Genomic DNA, 17,896 nt, shown 5'->3' with positions numbered 1-17,896 from the left:
GGCAGCACAATAATTTAGTGCTCTATGTCCATGTATGGACAGCGCAATGATTTAGCACCCCATGTCCACGTATGGACAGTATACATATGGCAACACAATAATTTAGCACTCTATGTCCATGTATGGGCAGTACAATGATTTAGTACTCCATGTCCATGTATGGACAGCACAGTAACTTAGCACTCCATGCCCATGCATGGTCAATATACATATGGCAGCACAATAATTCAGTGCTCTATGTCCATGTATGGACAGCGCAATGATTTAGCACCCCATGTCCACGTATGGACAGTAAACATATGGCAACACAATAATTGAGTGCTCCATGTCCATGTATGGACAGCACAATGATTTAGCACTTGTGTCCATGCATGGGCAGTATACATATGGCAGCACAATGATTTAGCACTCCATGTCCATGTATGGACATCACAATGATTTAGCACCCCATGTCCATGTATGGACAGTATACATATGGCAGTACAATGATTCAGCACTCCATGCCTATGTATGGACAGCACAATTATCTAGCACTCCATGTCCATGTATGAACAGTATACATATGGCAGCACAATGATTTAGCACTCCATGTCCATGTATGGACAGCACAATGATTTAGCACCCCATGTCCATGTAAGGACAGTATACATATGGCAGCACAATGATTTAGCACTCCATGTCCATGTATGGACAGCACAATGATTTAGCACCCTATGTCCATGTATGGACAGTATACATATGGCAGCACAATGATTTAGCACTCCATGTCCATGTATGGACAGCACAATGATTTCGCACCCCCTGTCCATGTATGGACAGTATACATATGGCAGTACAATGATTTAGCACTCCATGTCCATGTATGGACAGCACAATGATTTAGCACTCCATGTCCATGTATGGACAGCACAATGATTTAGCACTCCATGTCCATGTATGGACAGCACAATGATTTAGCACTCCATGTCCATGCATGGACAGCACAATGATTTAGCACCCCATGTACATGTATGGACAGTTATGGCAGCACATTGATTTAGCACTCCATGCCCATGCATGGACAGCACAATGATTTAGCACTCCATGTCCATGTATGGACAGCACAATGACTTAGCACTCCATGTCCATGCATGGACAGCACAATGATTTAGCACCCCATGTCCATGTATGGACAGTTATGGCAGCACAATGATTTAGCACTCCATGTCCATGCATGGACAGTATACATATGATAGTGCAATAATTCAAGCATAATGATTTAGCACTCCATGTCCATGTATGGACACTATACATGTGGCAGCAAAATAATCTAGCACTCCATGTCCATGCATGGACAGTATACATATGACAATGCAATAATTCAACACTCTGTGTCCACATATGGATGGCATACAAGTGGCAGCAGATAATCTAGCATTCCATGTCCATGTATAGATAGTATATACATGGCAGCACAATAATCTTGCCCTCCCTGACCATGCATGAACAGTAAGTATGTGGCAGCATAATAATCTCCCTGTTCTTCCTTGTCTCTTCATTTCAGATGAGTTACTAATATTTTACAAATATGAACAATTTGCAAAGTATACACATTGATACTGCTACGAAATGTTGTTTTTAAGGGATATGATATATCTGTAAAAATTATACAAAGCCCTTACAATCCAGAAGAGCATCAAACGGGACAACATTACGATGTTTCACAATCAGTCTGTGCCACAGATCTTGGGTCTCGCTCTTGAAGAAGTCAGGAAAAACTGACTTTCCACAGGGCCAAACCTGTTCTTCCTTGTCTCTTCATTTCAGATGAGTTACTAACATTTTGCAAATTTGAACAATTTGCAAAGTAAACACATTGATACTGCTACGAAATGTTGTTTTTAAGGGATATAATATATCTGTAAAAATCATAAAAGCCCTTACAATCCAGAGAGCATCAAATGGGACAACATTACGATGTTTTACAATCAGTCGGTACCACAGATCTTGGGTCTCGTTCTTGAAGAAGTCAGGAAAAACTGACTTTCCACTGGGCCAAACCTGTCAATGATAAAACAAAAACAAAAATGTATACAAACTTTTTTGCATAGAAACTTCATGTATCAATGGCTTTGAAATCACAAATTGGAAAAATTGGTACTTACAAGCAAATTAAAAGAAACCCCCAATCTTTTCAGTTTTGAATAAATACAAGAGTTATAAGTCTGGTGTTATCGTGTAGGTTCTGACCCGATTTGCAGGAAACCACGTTCAAGTCAACAAAAATACTGCCTTAAAATTATCATATAAACTGAAGTTTATATACTAAAACATTGATATCAGAATAACATTTTTCATGGAAGATGCTAAAAGTAAATACACACACCAAATATCTACTTCGTATAACTAACTATTACTAAGATATGTTTTCCAAAGGATAGACAGCCACACACAAAAAAAACCAACACAAAAATTATATCCCTCACTGTGACCTTGACCTCTGACATACTGTCCCCAAAAACAATAGGGGTCATCTACTGGCAATAGCCAATCATCCAATAGGAGAGATCATGTTTGTAAACAAATCCGTTGTATTTTCTATTTTTAGAACTGATAAGACAAAGATCGGGTGAACAGACGCTGAGCGTTAATGTTTTCTTGTAAACAGTGATGTTTTTCTAACTGCTTAAACTTTCTTAAAACACAATTGATATCAATATTTTTTTGATCAATGGAAAGGATATAAAACAAGCAATTTAGTGATTATTTTTGATTATTATTTCGAAATAAAATTGATTAATTATGAACTCTTAACTTACACAATTTTTTCTTAAAGCTTGGAGCATCGCCAAGCCGCATTTAAAACCATATGTCATTTAAAACGGTTATTCATTTTAAAAAGATATTTGAATAAGCAAATATGAAAATCGTAAGCATTTCAAAACTTTTTGAATTTTTAAAATCCATAAATGAATGAAAAAGTTATTAAAAATTAAAAATTCCGATCCCATACACAAACGATGTAAAAATATTTTGTTTTGCCCACCACCAGATAAACAGGTGTTGATGCGTGACATCTAGGCGATCTCTCCTATTGTTTTGCCAACCACCAGATAAACAGGTGTCGCATGACGTCACGGCGATCTCTCCTATAAAGTTTGACTATTTGTGCATGCAAATACGCTTACATGACTTACATAACCCAGCAAGGCCCCTGTTGAGTCTTTGTCTTCATCAGAAACTTTCAGATCCTCAGGCCACATCACAGAGCCCCTCAGGGCAGTCAGATTGTCATAGGGCTCATACCCTGTCTGGTTACTATCCAATGCTGGGTCCTGGAAACACGATGAATTGACATTTTATTAAAGTCTTCCCATAGAAACATTAATGATCTTTGATTTAACATAACAGCTCAACAGCAATATCATTTGCAGATTGTTTGAGTCAAAACAACACTGCCAACCAATAACAATTATTGACAATCCAAATGCATTTCCTTCTATGATATTGTGCTGCAACTGTATTTCAACTATTATGAATTATATCCTCATAAAAAGTTGCAATATTTTAGAAACCATAACACCTAAATGGTGCAGGATGCAAGCAACCCCACAAAAGCCACAATATTAGAAGATTTGCTGTTCCTACTACTACAAAATGGCAAAATGTGCAAGAACATTAGCAATGTACAATCATGTTAACATCATTTCCTTTAACTAGAAGATGATTTTGCAGAAAAGTGCAGGTCTCCCCAAAAACATAGTAGTAATAGGCAAGAAGTCAATAGAGAACAGGAGAAAAATCAAAGACTGACAGTTGGCTTAGTGACTTAAATGCAATAGGGATAATCTACTTGGCATGTCAAATTATCCCATAAAAATTCCATGTTCAGGGTCAAGAGATTCTGAAGTTATGGAACTGAAATGGTTTTCCATGTTCTGGCCCTTCTGACCTTGACCTTTGATTGAGTGACCCCCAAAGTCAATATGGGTCATCTACTCTGTATGTCCAATCATCCTAATATTAGTTTCAACATTCTGGGTTAAGTGGTTGTTACTGATCGAAAACAGTTTTCCATCTTCAGGCCCCTGTGACCATGACCTTTGATCAAGTGACCCTAAAAACAATAAGGGGTCATCTACTCTATAAGTCCTATCAAACAATGAAGTTCGAAGGTTCTGGGTCAAATGATTGTCAAGTTACTGATTAGAAATTGTTTTCAACATTCTGGCCCCTCTGACCTTCACCTTTGATCGAGTGAACCCAAAATCAATAGGAGTAATCTACTCTGCATGTACAGTCATCCTACATTCTGTGTCAAATAGTGGTCATGTTACTGACCGGAAATGGCACGTGATCCTGACATTTGATGGAGTGAGACCAAAATCAATAGGGGTAATCTACTCTGCATGTCCCATCATCTATGAAGTTTAAACATTCTGGGTCAAGTGGTTATCAAGCTACTGATTGGAAAAGGGTTACCATGTTCAGGCCCCTTTTACCATGACCTTTGATGGAGTGAATCCCAAAATCATTATTTGCTCTGCATGTCCTATCATTCTAACAAGTTTAAACATTCTGGATCAAGCCATTCTCAAGCTGTTGATCAGAAAGGGTTTTCATGTTCAGACCCCCTGTGACCTGGACCTTTGATGTAATGACCCCAAATATATTTGAGGTCATCTACTCTGTAAGCTCTATCACCTAATGAAGTTTAAAGGTTCTAGGTCAAGTGGTTCCTCCAGTTATTGATTCAGATTGAAAATGAAGTCTGATGGATTCTGGCCCATGATTGGAAATAGTTTGCCATGTTCAGGCCCCTGTGACCTTGACTTTTAATGGAGTGATCCCAAAACCTACAGAGGTAATCTATTTCATAAGCCCTGTCATACTATTAAATTTGAAGGTTCTTGGTCAAAAGGTTCTCCAGTTGTTGGTCAGAAATGAAGTATGATGAACGGTGGACAGGGAAAAAACAATATGTCTCCCTCAACTATGGTATATGATTATCCATTACAGAACTGCAATATGTATAGACACTGCCATGTGAAAACCCATATAAAAACGTGTATTAACAATATGTGTTGTTAAAATATGTTTAATCTTCTTTTATGCTAGAATGTCATATAAAAGAATGTACCAACCAAAATAATAACAGTTCTCATGCCATTTTCTCTCAGACTGTTGAAATACTCTGGCAGGTCTCCAAAGTTTGTTTTATCAAGTGTAAAATCCATATTTGCTCTAAAATGATCAATATCAGCATACTGGACATCCTGAAATTAGAAATTTCAAAGTCTGATGTTAGTGTCTGCAGACTATGCTAAGGATTCTATATTCAGAATAATATGAAATGTCAAATTGAAATGAGTGAAAGAATTTATAATAGTGCAACAATCCATATGATTTTGTTTTAACTCCCAGAAGAGTGTAACATTTTCAGTGTTATATGGTTGGTCTCATGTTGATCCATTAGTACTATATGTCTGTGGAAAATAAGTAAATTTTCATGTCAGGCTATGATAAGAATATGTGCAAGATACAACTGTCAATTAGTGAACCTAAATGGAATTATGTGGGGTCAGTATGATATATAAAGGGACTTCAATGGATAAAAACTTCCTACTCCCCAATCACTGATTTAACATACTGACCCCAAATATTTCCATAAAGGATCACAAAAAAAACAAAAAAACAATTAATACATTGTAATGTATATTCACCATTTTTAAAAATATTTTTTATGGAAATAGGTAAACCATTCTAAACACTGCTGAAAGAGTGATCACCAGCTGTTCCTCTTGAAAACTGTACCCTGTCTGTTTATTTAACCCTTAACCTGCTATATTTCTATAATGGACTAGTCCATCTTTCAATTTGGACAGTACCACTTATTACTCAAAGGGGATTTCACTGAAAATTTACTGACTGAATAGCGAACAGTGCAGACCATGATCAGACTGCACGGATGTGCAGGCTGATCTTGGTCTGCACTGGTCGCAAAGGCAGAATCATCTGCCGCCAGCAGGCTAAAGGTTAAAGCTGTAATATGGTGAGACATGATACATCAGCTACAACAAGGTGTCATACCTTTGCTAGCATTTCACTTAAGAGAAAAGTTTTGAGGCTAACTGTTCTCCATGTCTGTTTCATGTGGAGAAGTTGTCATTTACTTGCAGAGATTTTGTCTGATTTGGGTTTATTGCCATTTTTCAACAGCAGAGACAGAGAATTTACAAAGCATATATGACACTGTGACAAAAGACAGTGGTATTTTACACATTTACCTGGAGTAACATTAACCTTTAGCATGCTAGGTAAATTGTCGTCTGCTGGAAATGTCGTCTGCTAAAATTGTTAAGTTCATTCAATTTGCTCCAAAATTGGAAGAAATATTGTTAGAGTAGCAAACAGCTTGGAACCTGATCAGACGCCGATTTAATCGGCGTCTGATCTGGTTCCAAGCTGTTTGCAAAGGCTGTTAAATTCGCCTGCAGCAGGCTAAGGGTTAATATGTACTATATACTGACTGAAGTTGTAGAACCAAACTTACATGAGGGATGTTATATGCTTTTGTACTATTCACAACAGCTTTAATCTCCTCTGTATTCTTGTAACCATAGCGACAAATTTGGAATCCTAATGCCCAATATGGTACCATGTATGGACGTCCAATAACCTAAAATGCCAAAAAACGGTCAAAACTAAAACTATCACTTAAAGTGATTATACCTCCACAATACCATTTCTGAAAATGAAAACATTCCTTTAGGAAAAGTCAATCACAGATATTCAAAATTCGAAGTTAGTATAAATGAAGGAAATTTATCAATGTTTAAGACAATGTTACAAACCTTACGACTTTCACTTAAATTCCTATTTATGTCATTTATCATAGTGTTAAGTTTCATTTAAATCTCTCCAAACAAGTCAAATTATTGTCCTAACGGTTCAAAAACAAGAAAAGGGAGATAATCAAATAACATTTTAAGATGCAACTAGAACTGTCACAGGAGTGACTCATACCCCCACCATACGGTCTTGTCACAGAAGAATGGCAAACATAAGGAATCTTAAAAATACTTTGGAGTACTTCATCCTGGGCTTCCACATATAAGTAATACTAGTATAATACTAGTATAGTAATACTAGTAAATATATTAAATCTCTAATATTAGAGATACACTAAAAGTGAATATAAACAAGAGTGCAAGAATGTCACAATATACGCCCGTCACAGCAAATTTCTTTACTCTAGCACCTGTATTTGCAAATGGAATTTTAATTTTGTAGTTGTTTAGTAATAACTAAGTGTTTTGTTTTTCTAAGTCCACAAAAAAACTCCTTACCAGGTAGAGATACCTTAAAATACACCTAAAATTGGAAAGTAACATCTATGTTGTACCACAGAAAAGTGGTCTTGGTTTTTCCCTACGGTCAATTATAAAAAAGTTACAATATAAGTTATTTATAGTAACAACTAAGGGAAGTTAATCTTAAAAAAAAAAAAAAAAAAAAAAAAAAAAAAAAAAATCAAAAAAAAAATTGTAAGTCCACACAAAAATCTTTACCAGGTAGAGACTGGTCAAAATACACCTCAAAATTGGATGTAGCATGCATGTTGTACTACAGAAAAGTGGTCTCGATTTTTCCCTACGACTAGTAATGAAAAAGTTACAATATAAGCTATTTATAGTAACAACAAAGGGAAGTAATTCTAAAGAAGGGAACTGCGCATGACACTTCGTCTCATGATGGTGTATAGTTGTGTCAAGTTACATCAAAATCCCTCTATGCATGAAGAAGAAATGCTTCGGACAAAGTCATTCTTGTATCTGACCTTTGGCCTCTAAGTGTGACCTTGACCTTAGACCTAGGGACCTGGTTCTTGCGCATGACACTACGTCTTGTGGTGGTGAACATTTGTGCCAAGTTATATCAAAATCCCTCTATGCATGAAGAAAAATGCTCCGGACAAGGTTTTCATTCTTGTATCCTTTGACCTCTAAGTGTGACCTTGACCTTAGACCTAGAGACCTGGTTCTTGCGCATGACACTCCGCCTCATGGTGGTGAACATTTGTGCCAAGTTATATCAAAATCCCTCTATGCATGAAGAAGAAATGCTCCGGACAAAGTTTTCATTCTTGTATCCTTTGACCTCTAAGTGTGACCTTGACCTTAGACCTAGAGACCTGGTTCTTGCGCATGACACTCCGCCTCATGGTGGTGAACATTTGTGCCAAGTTATATCAAAATCCCTCTATGCATGAAGAAGAAATGCTCCGGACAAAGTTTTCATTCTTGTATCCTTTGACCTCTAAGTGTGACCTTGACCTTAGACCTAGGGACCTGGTTCTTGCGCATGACACTCCTTCTCATGATGATGAACAATTGTGCCAACTTTAATCAAAATCCCTCTATGCATGAAGAAGATATGCTCCGGACAAAGTCATTCTTGAATTTGACCTTTGACCTCCAAGTGTGACCTTGACCTTAGACCTAGGGACCTGGTTCTTGCGCATGACACTCCGTCTCATGATGGTGAACAACTGTGCCAAGTTTCATCAAAATCCCTTCATGCATGTAGAAGATATGCTCCGGACAAGGTCTGTGGACGCCGCCCGCCCGCCCGCCCGCCCGCCCGCCAGGGGCGTTCCCATAATACGTCCCGTTTTTCAAACGGGCGTATAAAAAGTGTCTTACCGACCCATGTTACCACAGAAAAATGTTTTTACTTTTTACATAGGACTTATAATAAAAAAGTTAGAAAAATACCTAAAATATTAAAAATCTAAAAATAGGATTTCTAAAAGTAGACTAATTCCTGGAATTTAAGGGGAAAAAACTAAGTACAAAAGTTAAACAAGAGCACCGCCTTGCGGGTGCTGACGCTCATCTGATTTTTTTTGTATAATAGAAATATTGTCCTACCCATGATTTTCTAAGTCTAAAAAGGGCCATCACTCTTGCAAAAAGCAGGATAGAGTTATGTTTCTTCATGTACAGTGTCCACTTATGATGGTGAAAAACTGTTGCAAGTATTAAAGCAATAGCTTTGATAGTTTATGAGAAAAGTTGACTTAAACATAATATTCAACCAAGAAAATGATTTTTCTAAGTCCAAAAGGGGCAATAATTATTGCAAAAAGCAGGATGGAGTTATGTTGCTTGCTGTACAGGGTCAGCTTATGATGGTCAACAAGAGTTGCAAGTTTTAAAGCAATAGCTTTGATAGTTTAAGAGAAAAAGTTGACCTAAACATAAAACTTAACCAAGAAATCTGATATTTTCTAAGTCCAAAAGGGGCCATAAATCTTGCAAAAAGCAGGATGGAATTATGTTTCTTGCTGTACAGGGTCAGCTTATGATGGTGAACAAGTGTTGCAAGTTTTAAAGGAATAGCTTTGATAGTTTAGGATAAAAGCTGACCTAAACATAAAACTTAACCAAGAAAACTGATTTTCTAAGTCCAAAAGGGGCAATAATTCTTGCAAAAAGCAAGATGGAGTTATGTTTCTTGATGTACATGGTCTGCTTATGATGGTGAACAAGTATTCCAAGTTTCAAAGCAAAAGCTTTGATAGTTTAGGAGAAAAGTTGACCTAAACATAAAACTTAACCAAGAAATCTGATATTTTCTAAGTACAAAAGGGGCCATAAATCTTGCAAAAAGCAAGATGGAGTTATGTTTCTTGCTATACAGGGTCAGCTTATGATGGTGAACAAGTATTCCAAGTTTCAAAGCAATAGCTTTGATAGTTTAGGAGAAAAGCTGACCTAAACATAAAACTTAACCAGGCAACGCCGACGCCGACGCCGACAACCGCTCAAGTGATGACAATAACTCATCATTTTTTTTCAAAAAATCAGATGAGCTAAAAAAGGTTACTTCCCTTTGGCTCTAAGCCAATCAGAATGAGATATAGTGAAAATACATCAAAATTAACCTTGAATTCTAGGTAAAAGGGGACACAATTCATGAAAAATTAGTGTCAGAGTTATGCACCTTGTGTCACATGATGTGGGTGATGAGGTGGAACATCTATTTTAAGTCTGAATCAAATCCATTCAGTAGTAACTGAGATATAGTGAAAATACATCAAAATTAACCTTAAATTCTAAGTAAAAAGGGGCATAATTCATGAAAAATTGGTGTCAGAGTTATGCACCTTGTGTCACATGATATGGGTGATGAGGTGGAACATATATTTTAAGTTTGAATCAAATCCATTTTGTAATAATTGAGATATAGTGAAAATACATCAAAATCAACCTTAAATTTAAAGTAAAAGGGGACATAATTCATAAAAAATTTATGTCAGAGTTAAGCACCTTATGTCACATCATCTGGGTGATGAGGTTGAACAACTATTTTCAGTTTGAATCAAATCCATTTAGTAATAACTGAGATATAGTGAAAATACAACAAAATTAACCTTAAATTCTAAGTAAAAGGGGACATAATTCATGAAAACTTGGTGTCAGAGTTATGCACCTTGTGTCACATGGTGTGGGCACATGATGTGGGTGATGAGGTGGAACATCTATTTTAAGTTTGAATCAAATCCATTCAGTAGTAACTGAGATATAGTGAAAATACATCAAAATCAACCTTAAATTCTAAGTAAAAAGGGGCATAATTCATAAAAAAAATGGTGTCAGAGTTATGCACCTTGTGTCACATGATGTGGGTGATGAGGTGGAACATCTATTTTAAGTTTGAATCAAAGCCATTTAGTAATAACTGAGATATAGTGAAAATACAACAAAATTAACCTTAAATTCTAAGTAAAAGGGGACATAATTCATGAAAACTTGGTGTCAAGAGTTATGCACCTTGTGTCACATGATGTGGGTGATAAGGTAGAACATATATTTCAAGTTTGAATCAAATCCATTTGGTAATAACTTAGATAATAGATTTCGGGACGCGACGGGACGGGACGGGACAGGACGCGACGGGACGCGATGGGACGTGACAAAACTGACTCCTATATACCCTCCTCAAACATGTTTGGTGGGGGTATAAAAACAGTAACTTACTCCAGTATACTGCTGTACAACATTTTCAGGTTCAGGACCAAGAAACATGAAGAAGTCAAGAATACCGCCGATAGTTCTGTAGGTCAACATGGGAAGTGGGTTTAAACTATATTCTGAAAAAAAAAAATAAAAATAAAACATAAATAGATTTCTTATAAATCTACACAAAATATCAATGATGCTACAAAAGCATCAATGTACAAACTGTAAGAAAAACATTTTGCATTATATATAACCTACATATTACCTATTCCACTAATCCATAACAGGGTTTTTAGTAAATTCTGCCTTTATCTTGAAGGTTGGAAATGGTGGTTGTAGGATCTTTTTTTTTTTTTTGAAATTAAGAATGTCAGTTTTATTGCCAAATATGCATTCCTCCTAAATTAGGCAAAATTTTCTTTAAAACTTATAACATTTTTTTCTTACAAAATTGTTCCATGGAAATGTTGCTTTTGTGTGAACTAACATATCCAGAATGATAAAACAATCTCAATGGTATTGTCTAATATTTAATGAGAAATCAAGCATAGCCCTAGTTATTAAAAAGTGGATCCGGCAACAATGGCTACTATATATGACTGAATGTTTCCAAGTAATGTCTACTATCTTTAGCCTGCTGGCAGCAAGTGATTTTGCCTTAGCGACCAGTGTAGATCATGATCAGCCTGCACACTTCTGCAGTTTGCAATTCAGTTAGACTACAGAGTATCTTTTTGGTAAACACACCTTTTAACAGGTAATGGCACTGTCCATTTGAAAGGTGGACAAGTTCATTCTAGAAAGTTAGCGGGTAAGGGTTAAGACATTCAGTCCATTATTATAGTGACAGAAGCTTTGGTATCTAATGACCCATATTTTGCTTTAAATCCATACACACAACAAGAACTGTAGGCTGGGCTGAGGGAATATCAACATCTATTTTTTTTTTTTTTTGGCAGTTCAAGGTTTTCATTGTTTTTTTTTATCACTTTCCACAAAAAAAACCCAGTATTTGCTGAGCAAGTTAAAAACAATATTTAGAACAAGAGCTTGTAGAACATGCAATGCCCCCTTTAATGCATTCAGTAATTGCACAAGGAACAGAAATTATTTGGTCATTATACATAAAAGTTCTACTGTTCTGGGTCAATGTGACCTTGACCTTTGACATATTGACCTCAAAATCAATATGGATTCATTTGCTGGTCATGATCAACCTCCCTATTAAGTTTCGTGATCCTAGGCCCAGTTGTTCTCAGTTTAATGTCTGGAAACGGTTTAACTCTTCTGGGCCAATGTGACCTTTGGCCTACTGACCTCAAAATCAACAAGGGTCATCTGATGGTCATGATCAACCTCCCTATCAACTTTTATGATCCTAGGCCCAAGCGTCTTGACTTATCATCCGAAAACCATTTAACTGTTCTGGGTCACTGTGACCTTGTCCTTTGACCTTCTGATCTCAAAATCAATAGGGTCATCTACTGATCATGAACAACGTCCCTATCAAGTTTCCTGATCCTAGGCCCAAGTGTTCTCAAGTTACCATCCAGAAACGGCTTAACTATTACAGGTCACTGTGACCTTGACCTTTCACCAACTAACCTCAAAAACCAATAGGGTCATCTGCTGCTCATGATTAACCTCCCTATTAACTTTCATGAGGCCTAAGCATGCTTGAATTATCATCCAGAAACCGTTTAACTGTTCCCGGTAACTGTGACCTTGACCTTTAACCTACTGACCTCAAATCAATAGGAGTCATCTGCTGGTCATGACAAACCTCCCTACTAACTTTCATGATCCTTGGCCCAAAAGTTCTTTCATTATCATCTGAAACCCTTTCACTGTTCCAGGTCACTGTGTCCTTGACCTCTGACCTATTGACTTCAAAATTAATAGGGGTCACCTGTTGGTCATGACCAACCTCACTATCAACACCATGACCCTGAGTCCAAGCGTTCTTTAGTTATCATCCAGAAACCATGTCACTGTTCCGGGTCACTGTGACCTTGACCTTTGACCTACTGATCTCAAAATCCATAGGAGTCATCCACTTGTTATGACCAACCTCCCTATCAACTTTCATGATCCTAGGCCCAAGCATTCTCGAGTTATCATCCAGAAATGGATTGGTCTACATACTGACAGACCGACTAACCTGACGATCGGCAGACAGACCGACATCTGCCAAACAATATACTTCTCCTTCTTCGAAGTGGGACATAAAATACAAACTTATGATTTTGAAAAATTCAAAATTATAGCCTGTTTCAAAAATAAATGAAGCACAAAAAGAACACATGTTACCCATAGCATTGCTGTTGAGAAGGAAGACACCATGTGAGTTGCCATCATCTTCCAGGCAAGTGTAGTACGGATGTACACCATACAAGTTAGCATAATTCTGTAATGGGAATGATACATATTTATATATGAGAGAGAAATGAACGTTGCATCTTTTGTTTATATCATTACATAAATACCAAAACTTTGGACATTAATAAATTTAACACTCCAGAATCTAATCAAGAACTATTCTATATGGAACAAAGCACAACTATCAAGGTGCTTGATTTTCATCCTGTTATACGATAAAATACATATTAATACAATAAATGTAGTTTATTTTAATGTCATTTGCAGCATGAGAGTAATATTACAACCTGGAGTGTAATATGGTAGATTTTTAAGACTGGTAAAAACACCTAAAACACCTTTCCAGGACAAAAGTAAAGGAATTTCCTAAAACAGTATTAATGAACCACACCATGAGAAAACCAACATAGTGCATTTGCAACCAGCATGGATCCATGCTGTTTACTTCAAAAGCCTATTGAAATCAGAGAAACCGTTAGCAAACAGCATGGATCCTGACCAGACTGCACGGATGCACAGGCTGGTCTGGATCCATGCTAGTGGCAAAAGCACTATGTTGGTTTAATGTTTGTTTACCCAGTGTGATGGTGCCTGATCCCTGGCGAACATTGGCCATGTAGTAAAGTTGAAATCATGTTGGAACTGATCATGCAGGTTTTCACCAAATCCATACACCTTTTTTGTTGGAAGTTTGGTACTGATCTGTAGAAACTGGTCAGACAACACCAGGCCCCCAACTCCAGTGTCCCAACTGTAACAGGAAAGTCATTAACATTTATTCATATATGTTTAACACTTACCCTGCTATATTTCTATAATGGACTGGTCCATCTTTCAATTTGGACAGTACCACTTATTATTCAAAGGGGTGTTCACTGAAAAATTACTGACTGAATAGCGAACAGTGCAGACCATGATCAGACTGCACGGATGTGCAGGCTGATCTTGGTCTACACTGGTCGCAAAGGCAGAATCATCTGCCGCCAGCAGGCTAAGGGTTAAAGATATCTGATTTGATAGTCAATAAAATTTTATATGAGCTAGAAAAGTGTATAACAAGGCAAGTCCACTTTTTGCTAAAAACCCGTAAGAACTTAGAGCTGATGTCTTTGCGGAAGCTTAAGACATGATAAATCATTTTTTGAAGATTCGATAAATAACATAATTACATGTATATAAATTTGATGCTCTTTAAATCATAACGTTTTTAATTAGCTATAAATATACAACATTAGAACAGTCCTATAAAGTTACAATGATATTTAAGATTGATACATAAGGTGGACTATTGAAACAAAAAACATGACAATTATTGAATAAACTTTAAAGTTTCTTTCAATTCAAAATTGCTATGAGGTCATAATTATATACTCACCTATAGGTTCTAATTCAGTTAAAAATGTTGTAGTATAGTATATACATTCTCATTCATCAAATGTTTGACATGGTACCCAAGACGTTCTACAAGGGAACCAGGATAAACTTCTGGTATGCGAGAATGAATACATATATAGACATCACAAAAAATCAAACTCACAGAATAGTTCCAGTGGATTTTCTGATGATTTGGAAAGCAAATGTTGAGTTAGAAGTTATTCTTATGTCGTATTTTGAAGTACTGGTTCTTTCGCTTGGTAGGTTAATATCTAATGGGACTTTGTAACGATTAAACACAGGATCATCCAGCTGAAAAATAAAATGATTGCAATTTGATAACAACTGATGTGAAGTTCTGTCCATTTCTGGCATAGGCAAAGTTCTTCATCAGGTATAGTGTTAAGTAACCTGTAAGCATCTCAAGCCACAGGGTGATTTTGAAATTTTTGTCTCTTGTCTGTGAAAGCGGAATTAACTTTGCATATGCATATATCATGCACCTGATTTTTTTTTTTGGTTACCCACCTACACTGCAGACTACTACCAACATATATGTTGTCATTCATGTTGAATTGCACTGCACCCCACAGCTGCTGAGCATGATATATGTCTAAACAGCCAAAAAATTTGACACCAGTGACACAAACCTCTTGGACACACACATATTGTTTTTTACATAGTTTTTTTTTTAACTAAAACCATTCCATTGGGCAGAACAAATGGCAAAATATGAAGAAATCAAGTTTAACATAAGTGATTTTTTTAAACACTTTTCACCAAAGTGTCCTGGATCAAGATCTATTTGACCATTCAACATGTCATATCAAACTATGTGATACTGCACATACTGTATTAAGGACTTAAATGTTTTTATCTGATACAGAAGCACTTAAATCCTTCTTAAAACAAAGAAATAAAACACCAAAGTTCCAAAGATCAAATATTTATCTAGTAATATTGCAAAATTGATGTAAAAATGTTATCTAAAGGTGAAATAAATCCAGGACCTCCAGTCAGGATTTAGATAAATGAGGAGATAGATAAATCCAAATTGATGTCTATTTCAAACATAGATAAAAAAGATATAAAGAGTAAAGTTTTTAAGTCTTACTTAAGTTTGAAAATAGCAAAATTCTTCAAAGCTATGTTTTACTTGCTGGGTAACACATAACTGGAAAAAAATTACAAGGTAATTAAAGTCCTGAAAGGCTTTTGAGCCGTGCCATGAGAAAACCAACATAGTGGGTTTGCGACCAGCATGGATCCAGACCAGCCTGCGCATCCGCGCAGTCTGGTCAGGATCCATGCTGTTCGCTAACAGTTTCTCTAATTGCAATAGACTTTGAAAGTGAACAGCATGGATCCTGACCAGACTGCACAGATGCGCAGGCTGGTCTGGATCCATGCTGGTCGCAATCCCACTATGTTGGTTTTCCCTTGGCACGGCTCTTTTAATCTTATGTTAAAAACAGATAAAGCAGCTGTCTAAATAGGGAGTGTGCTTAATGGCATGGTTAGAAAAGCACTATTTTTGATATTGCACCTGATCTTTTACATGATCAATTCTATAAAGGGAAGTGCATGTAATAATCAAAGCATTGTAAATACTGGAGGATAGATTGTCTTGAAATGTATTGATTCTGTCAGGTTTGAGATCAGCAATGTCCCTTTTCTGTTGGGAGTGTTAAACTAGTAAATGTCTTTTTCGGTTGTTTTTTTTACAACAGTGTAACCATATTCTTGCCAAATTTCCATGTCCATTGTGAATCTAATGACTAAATACAGACTATGCAGACTATCATTATCAGACTGCACAGATGTGCATGTAGACACATAGTCACAATTACAAAACAATCGTACATTTTGTAATAGGTATTGGGCGAATATACATCAAACTATAATAACATAGGGAATAGAACTGAAACACATTTTTTAAGGTCACTAATTATAGCAGGGATGATCAGACTTTTACAGAATACATATATAAACTAGAAAATGCTTTTGTAAAAAAGCGCATGTCTCCCCCAATGTAAAAGTTCTATAGGCAAGAAGTCAATAGGGGTCAGGAGCGAAAGTCAAAGAGACACTGATGGTTGGCTGCAATAGGGATCATCTACTTGGCATGTCCAGTCATCCCGCTAAATTTAAACACTCTTGGCCTAGTGGTTCTCAAGTCACTGTTCAGGCTCCTGTGACCTTGACCTTTAATCAAGTGACCTCAAAATAAATAGGGGTCATCTACTCTGCATGTCCAATCATCCTATTAAGTTTCAACATTGAAGGTCAAGTGGTTCTCAAGTTATTTCCAAAAAATGATATTACATGAACAGGCCACTGTGACCTTGACCTTTAATAGACTGACCCCAAAATCAATAGGGGTCATCTACTCTTCATGACCAATCATCCTATGAAGTTTCAACATTCTGGGTCAAGTGGTTCTCAAGTTATTGATCAGAACTGGTTATCAATGTTCAGGCCTCTGTGACCTTGACCTTTAACGGAGTGACCCCAAAAACAATAGGGGTCATTTACTCTGCATGAACAATCATCCTATGAAGTTTCAACATTCTGGGTCGAGATGTTCTCAAGTTATTGATTGGAAATGGTTTTCCATGTTCAGGCCCCTGTGGCCTTGACCTTTAACAGAGTGACCCTAAAATCGTTAGGGGTCATCTACTCTGCATGACCAATCATCCTATGAAGTTTCATCATTCTGGGTCAAGTGGTTCTCAAGTTACTGACCGGAAATGGTTTTCAATGTTCAGGCCCCTGTGACCTTGACCTTTCACAGAGTGACCCCAAAATTGTTAGGGGTCATCTACTCTGCATGACCAATCATCCTATTAAGTTTCAACATTCTGGGTCAAGTGGTTCTCAAGTTACTGACCGGAAATGGTTTTCAATGTTCAGGCCCCTGTGACCTTGACCTTTAATGGAGTGACCCCAAAATCGATAGGGGTCATCTACTTTGCATGTACAATCATCCTATGAAGTTTCAACATTCTGGGTCAAGTGGTTCTCTAGTTATTTATCGGAAATGGCTTTCCATGTTCAGGCCCCTGTGACCTTGACCTTTGATGGAGTGATCCCAAAATCAATAGGGGTCATCTACTCTTCATGACCAATCATCCTAT

General features: G+C 36.8%; 1 protein-coding gene across 1 annotated transcript in view; it reads right to left on the bottom strand.

Moving 5' to 3' along the window:
- The window catches only part of LOC123524600 (maltase-glucoamylase-like), a 56,947-nt gene extending 41,807 nt beyond the window's left edge, over window positions 1-15,140 (bottom strand). Inside the window, exons 1-8 of the mRNA XM_053539726.1 lie at window positions 14,923-15,140; window positions 13,962-14,136; window positions 13,317-13,413; window positions 11,025-11,137; window positions 6,533-6,658; window positions 5,124-5,255; window positions 3,177-3,314; window positions 1,924-2,040 (exon numbers count right to left, since the gene is read on the bottom strand). Of these exons, the coding sequence (XP_053395701.1) occupies window positions 1,924-2,040; window positions 3,177-3,314; window positions 5,124-5,255; window positions 6,533-6,658; window positions 11,025-11,137; window positions 13,317-13,413; window positions 13,962-14,136; window positions 14,923-15,134 (1,110 nt within the window). The 5' untranslated portion in view covers window positions 15,135-15,140. The remainder of the gene's footprint in view (window positions 1-1,923; window positions 2,041-3,176; window positions 3,315-5,123; window positions 5,256-6,532; window positions 6,659-11,024; window positions 11,138-13,316; window positions 13,414-13,961; window positions 14,137-14,922) is intronic.
- Window positions 15,141-17,896: the final 2,756 nt, after the last annotated feature.

The sequence above is a fragment of the Mercenaria mercenaria genome, chromosome 3 (assembly GCF_021730395.1).
Source record: "Mercenaria mercenaria strain notata chromosome 3, MADL_Memer_1, whole genome shotgun sequence".
NCBI classification, from domain to species: domain Eukaryota; kingdom Metazoa; phylum Mollusca; class Bivalvia; order Venerida; family Veneridae; genus Mercenaria; species Mercenaria mercenaria.
Note: the sequence above shows the minus strand (reverse complement) of the source record. Positions and strands in the feature narration are given on the sequence as shown.